The sequence below is a fragment of the Vombatus ursinus genome, unplaced genomic scaffold, assembly GCF_900497805.2.
Source record: "Vombatus ursinus unplaced genomic scaffold, bare-nosed wombat genome assembly UNPS02014805.1, whole genome shotgun sequence".
Lineage (NCBI taxonomy): Eukaryota > Metazoa > Chordata > Mammalia > Diprotodontia > Vombatidae > Vombatus > Vombatus ursinus.
Window position 1 is genome coordinate 11289989 of NW_020954583.1, and position 8320 is coordinate 11298308.

General features: G+C 33.4%; 1 protein-coding gene across 1 annotated transcript in view; it reads left to right on the forward strand.

Moving 5' to 3' along the window:
- GBE1 (1,4-alpha-glucan branching enzyme 1) overlaps nucleotides 1-8320 on the forward strand; it is a 281545-nt gene that overhangs the window by 141862 nt on the left and 131363 nt on the right. Inside the window, exon 7 of the mRNA XM_027874190.1 lies at nucleotides 1111-1320. Coding sequence (XP_027729991.1) covers nucleotides 1111-1320 — 210 coding nt within the window. The remainder of the gene's footprint in view (nucleotides 1-1110; nucleotides 1321-8320) is intronic.

The window sequence follows — 8320 nt, forward strand, 5'->3', positions numbered from 1 at the left end:
AGAGATTTGAAATAATGCTGTTAAATTTAATTTACAGTGGGGAATATATGGTTGAATCTTTGTGGAGGGACTTAATTAAAAAAAAAGGTTGGTAGACATATAATTCCTCTTAATTTGTCAATAATAAATCTAGAGAACATCTAACTTGAGTAGGAAGTTAAGATCACTCAGTTCAACCCCTTTATTTTATAGAACAGAAAGCTCAGTTCTGTAAAGAAAGGCGAGTAATATACTCCAGAGCATGTTAGTGCTCGAGTTAGTAACATTTAGTTAGTGATATAGTTGAGACTCAAATCTAAGCCTCCTCATATTTTATCCAGTGTTCTTTTACTACATCATCCTTCTGGATGGTTATTTGATGGCAGAATGACCTTTAAAAGAGCTTCCAAAAGCTGAAACACCTGTTATGAGAGCCCTTTCAAAATACAGTTGGAGACTTCTACTACTACCCTTTTGACTAGAAAAGGGATAGCAAAAGTCATGTTATGTAACTTCATAAAACTGTAGAGTTAGAGTTGGAAAGGACATTAGAGAGACCTTGCATAGTATGTCAGGGTAACAACTCAAAGAAATTGTGTAGTAAAGCCTCATTCATAGAGTAGATTCAATTAAAACATTGTCTTAGCATAGGGAACCAGTTACTTTTTAATAATGTTGGAGGTCTGGTAAGTGAAAATTTGCAAAATCTGTCAATATGTTTTATAAATGTAAGTTGCTATATTGAAACATTCTCTAATACCAAAGTTTTGAACACTACATATTTTTCCTGCATATGCAGTAGCTGTTGTTATTCAACAATACACAATAAATATTTTTGGGCATATTACCTAAAATGTTTTATTTTCTTTTGACCAGACCAGTGATTTCATTTTTACAGGCAAAGAAATTCCTAGGTATGGAACTTTTTCTACCAGTGCACCCTATTTGCAGCTTATAGTCTTAAAGAAATGCCTAGAGAAGTTAAGTGACTTTTTCAGAGTCATACAGTCAGTGTATGTTAGAGGTGAGATTTGATCCCAAGTCTTTCTGCCTCTGAGTCTAGCTTTCTATCCAATATGACAAACTTCCTCTTAAAATATGTTTTAATTGTATTTCTTTCATTACATTTAGCCGTTATGGTACCCCTGATGAATTGAAAGAACTGGTTGATACTGCTCACTCAATGGGAATTACAGTTCTCTTGGATGTAGTTCATAGTCATGCATCAAAAAATTCAGAAGATGGTCTAAACAAATTTGATGGAACTGATTCCTGTTATTTTCATTCCGGTCCTAGAGGAAATCATGATCTCTGGGACAGTAGGCTTTTTGCCTATTCCAGGTATGTATCTTCTGTGGAGAATACTTTTCTTTAATTAAAGTTATTTTATAAAGAATTTTACAGAATTATATATTACATTTTCTTTTATACTCATATGAAGATGTTATTTGTGATCTATAGATCAGGGATATCTTGTCTTCTGTAATAGCTATTTTTTAAAAAGTGTATGTAAGTACATAATTAAAAATTATGCTATAGAAATTTGCTACTTAAAATAATCTCAGAGCCTTTTTAAAAAAATGCAATATTTTATGTTTCCCCAATTATATGTTAAGACAATTTTTTGGAACATTTTTTAAAAAAAATTTGAGTTCCAAATCCAATCCCTTCTTCCTTCCTCTTACCCCAGACAATCAGATGTAGGTTATATATGTGCAGCCATGTAAAACATTTTCATATTAGTCATTTTGTACAAGAAGACTTACATAAAAAGAATGAAAGAAAGAAATTGAAAAATAGCATGCTTCAGTCTGTATTCAGACAATATCAGTTCTTTCTCTGGAGGAGAATGCTTCATCATTAGTCCTTTGGGGATTGTCTTGGATCATTGTATTGGTGAGAATAGCTAAGTCATTTACAATTCTTCATTGTACAATTTTGCAGTTGCTGTGTACAATGTTGTCCTGGTTCTGCTTACTTCACTTTGCAACAGTTCATGTAGTTCTTCCCAGTTTTTTCTGAAATCATCCTGCTTGTCATTTCTTATACCATAATAGTATTCCATTACAATCATATACCACAGTTTGTTCAGATATTCCCCAATTAATGGGCATCCCTCCAATTTCCAATTCTTAGCCTCCACAAAAAAGAGCTGCTAAAAATACTTTTGTACAAATAAGTCCTTCCCCCACTCCTTTTTTGATGTCTTTGGGTTATAGACCTAGCAGTGGTATTGCTAGATCAAAGGGTGTGCACAGTTTTATAGCAACTTCCAAATTGCTTTCCAGAATAGTTCACAACTCCTGGTTGGATCAGTTCACAGTTCCATCATCAGTGAATTAGTGTTCTAGTTTTCCCACATCTCCTCCAACATTTGTCATTTTCCTTTTTTGTCATATCAGTCAGTCTGATAGGTGTGAAGTAGTACCTCAGAGTTGTTTTAATTTGCATTTCTCTAATAGTGATTTAGAGCATTTTCCCTATGATAATAGATAGCAGTAAAGCCTTTAAAAAAAACTAAGTGAAACTATCTTTTTTTTCCCATATATTAGAGTTGCTTAAATTTGGTACATTAATTAATGTGCCTACCGTTTGATAGGTGCTAAAAAATATCTTTTTGGGGCAGTTAGGTGGCTCAGTGGATAGAGCACTGACCCTGGATTCAGGAGGACCTGAGTTCAAATCCAGCCTCAGACATATGCCACTTACTAGCTGTGTGACCCTGGGCAAGTCACTTAACCCCATTGCCTAGCCAAAAAAAAACTTTTCCCTGATGCGTTAATATATTATCACAGTCTTAATTATTTAAAAAGAAAAGTTTTTCTCAAATGCACATTCCTTCATTGCAGATGTCGGGTCTATGCATATGGAATCCTGCATGTCAGATTTGGTTTATGTGTTAGTTTAGCTTAACGTTTTTTCCCCTTATCTTTTTATCCTGGACCTTAACTATAAAAACTGATCTTTCTCTTTTTCAGTAATTAATTCTCTTGTACCTTCTCTATAGCAACTCTTTGAAACCTTTTCGCCTCAGACTTCCCATATCATACCATCCTCCATCCCTTTCAGGAGATGACTTCACCTTATACTTTACTGAGGAAAGAGAAACTGTGAGTTCCTTCTCCTCTGTTCTCTATCTCCAAATCCCTTGATTCCATCCCTCTACCACTCAGTTTTCCTGCATTCCAGTCTCTAGTAAAGTGAAGGCTTTTTCCTTAGCCAAGGACAATCCTCCATTTGTGTTTTTGATCTCAACTACTTTCATCTCCTTTTATAGATTGCCCCCACAGTCACTTCCTCTTGCTCTTTAATCTCTTCTGATAGAGTAACTGCCTCTTTGCTGCCTACACATAAGCCCAGGTCTCCTATCATTTAAAAAAACACACACACTCTAAGAAATACTTCACTTGAACCTACTGTCCTCTCAAATTTTAATCCTCTGTGTCTCTTTCAGTTTTCAGCGACACTCCTAAAATATATGTCTGCACTCATTCCTCACACTTTCTAGATCTCTCACTGCCACGGTAATGCACTTGTCCAGGAGCCCAGTGTAGTATCTTGGGTGAAATGGGGTCTCATCAAGTTTGGGAAGCCATGGTGACTTATAGAACAACACTCTTTTATTAAGTTTATTATCTCCTGAACCAATCCCAACCAAGTAGGCATTGGTATACTTGTTATCAGGGCTGACTATGTATTTTTAGAATGAGGATTATTTTTTGAACTTCCTGGAATTAATAAATTTAATGCTAAAAGGTAAGAGTTATAAAATAGGGCCATCCAACAGACTCCTTGTCTAATCCTCTATCAGTTGCAGTTTCATTCTTGGCATCATTTTGCTTATTTGAGTTTCTTGCTTTACTTTCTTTAAACTGGTTTTATTCTTTATCGTTTCTCTTTTATGAAGCAGTACTGCTCATAATCTTTCACCTTCCTCCACTTTAAGGTTTGAAAAGGGATTTACAAATATAATTTCATTTTATTCTCAACAGCCTTTGAAGGTAAGTGCTATTATTTCCACTGTTTTACAGATGATGAAACTTAGGCAAATTGAAATTGATAACTTGCCTAAGGTCACACAACTAGTAAGCATTTTAGGCAGAATTTTAGTTTGGGTCAGTATTTGAAATTGGTCTTCCTGACTCCAAGTCCAACACTCTATCTGCTGCACAACTTATCTGCTTCTTTCTCTCAATTTTGCAATTAAGTCAAATGTTTGTTGGTAAGGTACTCTTTATGTTTTGGATTTTGGGTGGTTTTTTTTTTTTTGCCTCCTTATGAATTCAATGAATATGAATCAATGAGTGAATGAATTAATATTGATGGAATAGGGAAAATATTTATTGAGTTCTTACTACGTGCCAAGGACTGTGCTAAGTCCTGGAATTGAGACAATCCCTGTCTCTAAGTAGCATATATTCTAATGTAAAAGATAACATATATAGGGAAGTGGTAGCCAAGGAGGAACATTTTGGTTTGAAAAGTCACAGAATTTGTGCTTGAAGCCGTAGTAAAGTAGACTCACACACACTTTCCCATAGCAATGGGAACATTTGTTTGATTATGATTCTACATGTGGAAGAGAGGTAGAGCAGGGGAAGGGATGGTTCTTGGGATATAAATTGAATCACGGCTGGGGCTGGCCAGATATAGAGGCCTGTGTGAGGTACTCACCAATGAGTTATGGCCTTTGATTTATATTGGTTATGAAATAATTAATTGTATTTTGTAATCTACTACTGTATGAAATAATTGTAATTGGTATCTATGTTCTTCTATCCATATACAACTAAAAATCGGCAACTTGTTTATATAGGTCAGATTGGATTTATTTGAATTTAATGTGGCATTATTTCCTCATTTTTATGATTTCTTTTAGATTCATACTAATTTTAGTCTTTGCATTAACAAATTAGTGGTCTCACTGTACACAAATAGTTATATGTGTAAAGAATGACTTGCAGAATAATTTTCCATCTGTACAAATATAGTCAGTTTCTTTTCTTTTTTTTTTTTTGGGCAATGTTATTTGATGTGTATCCTGTCCATTGCTCTTTGTCTCTTTTCTAAAAATGTTTGTATTTTACACACATACACACACACACACACACACACACACACACACCTGCACTGATGGTTTCTGTGTAGTTTCTTATCTTGCATCTTTACACACACATGTTTGTGTATACATATATATGTACGCATACATGAATGCATTGTAGGTATACATTGCTACCTTTACTTACTGCCATCTTTATATTAAAGCCACTAAGAATAAATGGTGTATTTAATTTGGAGGAACTTAATGAGTTCCCTATACAGTTTCTCTATGTCATAATCCCCTGCACAGATGAGTATCTTTGACAACAATTCTTTTCATTGTGATCTTTTTCAAAGTACTCATTATGAATCTTACAATACAAAATGACTAAATGTCCCATTAAATATTGTTTTTTATACTTTGGATACATTATAAGATCAACTCTGACAACTCTTTTATTTGTCTCTCCAGGGAGAAACTGACAGCTGTCTTTCAATTTACTTAAACTTCCTTTTGTCTTGTGCTTTCATTTACAGTGAAAATGTCAAGATTGACATAATTCAGTTTCTTCTGTAGTATGATAACTTATTGGCATTTGGACAAGTCTTTCACATTTAGAATATCAGTAGCTATGGAAAAGTGTATAGACAGTGTAAAAACTTGGTGATTCTTTCTGCTTTCTCTCCCCTTTTCCACTACTTTGCCAGCATAACTATTGAAGCAGAAATAGCTGAGAGCCATTTTGTGTTGTGCTTTGTTTTACCATGGCCAAAGAATTCATCATAAAGTAGCATAATGAAGCTGGGCCTTGGAAAGCAGATTATCTTTTGAAAAAACTGTACTTGTCTTTTCTGCATGATAGAACCTGTGAGATCACACATTGCTGGCCTAGTCTTTTCATTCATTCATTCATTCATTTATTTATTTATATTTTTTTTGGTCAGGCAATTGGGGTTAAGTGACTTGCCCAGGGTTACATAGCTAGGGAGTATCACGGGTCTGAGGCCGAATTTGAACTCAAGTCCTCCTGACTCCAGGACCAGTGCTCTATCCACTGCGCCATCTAGCTGCCCCTCCATGTTTTTAATTTTTAATTTATGGAATAAAACTAGCATTTCTATAACACAGTATAATAAAAAACATGCTTGCATGTGAAACTGCAAATCTGTTCTGTATGATCTGCTATTCCTTTTAAATATATAATAAAGTTATCATGTAACTTTCTTCCTTTTCTTTTTACTTTTTTTTCCTTCCCTGTCTCCCTCTGCCCTGCCAGAGATGGCTATCATTAGACCCAAATATGTACATATGTGTAAAATCATTCTATACATTTATTTATCAGTTTTTTCTCTGGATGCAGATAGCATTTTCCTCCCTATGTCCTTTGTAGTTAATTTGGGCATTTGTAATGGTCAAAATGACTTAGTCACTCAAAATTGTTCAATATTGCTCTTACTGTGTACGATGGTCTCTTGCTTCTTTTCATTTCACTCTTCATTATTTTATGCAACTCTGTCCATGTTTTTCTAAGATTATCAAGTGTGTCATTTCTTATAGCACAGTAGTGTTCCATTACAATCATATACCACAACTTGTTCAACCATTCTCCAATTGATGGGCATCCCTGCAGTTTCTAGTTCCTCGCCACCACAAAGTGAGCTGCTATAAATACTTTAGAACATATCGTGTCTTTTCCTTTTTCCCTAATTATTTTTGGAAATAGACCTACTAGTGGTATTGCTGGATCAAAGTATGTAGGCAGTTTAATAACTCTTTGGGCATAATTCCATATTGCTTTCCAAAATGATTGGATCAGTTCACAGTTCCACCAACACCAATTAGTGTCCTGATTTTTCTACTTCCCACTAACATTTGTTGCTTTCCCCTTCATCATTTTGGCCAATCTGATAGGTGTAGAATGATCTCTCAAGGTTTTTTTAATTTGCATTTCTCTAATCAATAATGATTTAAAGCATTTTTTCATATGACTATAAACTATTCTGATTTATTTACTGGAAAACTGCCTGTTTATATCCTTTGACTGTTTATCAGTTGGTAAATGACACATATTCTTAGAGATTTGAAGAATTTCTTTATATATTTGAGACATGAGATCTTTATCTGAGAAACTGTAAAATTCCCTCCCAATTTTATGCTTTCCTTCTAATTTTGACTGTATTTGCTGTATTTGTACAAAACCTTTTTAATTTAATCAAAATTACTCATTTTATACCTTACTCTGCTCTGTTTCTTGTTTATTCATAATTTGTTAAGCTATCCGTAAGTCTGATATGTAATAACACCTGCTTCACAATGTTACTCTGAGTCTCCAATGAATTAATAAATGTAAAGCTTTTGCAAACCTTGAAGTCCTATATAATTATTTATCTATTATTATTATAGATTTATTATTATCTGTTTATTATTATCCAAAATAGAAGTTGCTGATAGATTCTGAGCTCACAATTCTTCTTTTTCCATATCTTCATACCAGTGGTGGTTAATTTTAAAATTGAGGTACATTTAATGTCTGACATCTGTAAGAATTCTAAGCACTATTACTATTACTTTTATGTTTGTATCATAATATATTACATGCCTTTTCCTTATTAAAATATTAGACTTAACAAATGTTTTGAATTTGAATTACAAATTAAGATATATTGGTTCAGTGAGCAATTTTCCTTACATATAATAAAACCTCCTTAATGTTAGGGATCATGTCTTATTTAATATTTGTAAACATCTTACATAGTATATCTAATATAGCCAACACTTAATAAATGTTTTCTCAGTGAGTCTATATATGTGCTATGCTTTTCAAAATATATGTATATTTGTGTACATATATATATTTTATACATATATTTTATCACAGAGTATAAGAAAATGAAACAAAATCCAGACATTTATTTTGCCTTGTTATATCCACTTTAATCAGAAAATCAAGTGTTTTTTGTTGTTAAAAAAAAAAAGCAGAAATGTCAAATTGTGACACTTTTATGAAAGGAAACTCTTTTCTTTTTTATCCCAGAGGTATAGATTAAAATTAACTTAATTTTACAAATGAAGTACTATAAACATGGAAATTTTATGAGTTACCATAATAATCTTAGTACAAAGATTCACTAACAGATTTAATATGTGTGTGTGTGTGTGTATGTATGTATGTTTGCTTGTGGTATTACCTTTTATGTGTAAATCATGTACCCATTTTGACCTTATCTTGGTATATGTTATTGGGGTTAAGTCTCACACACACACACACACACACACACACACACACACACACACACACAC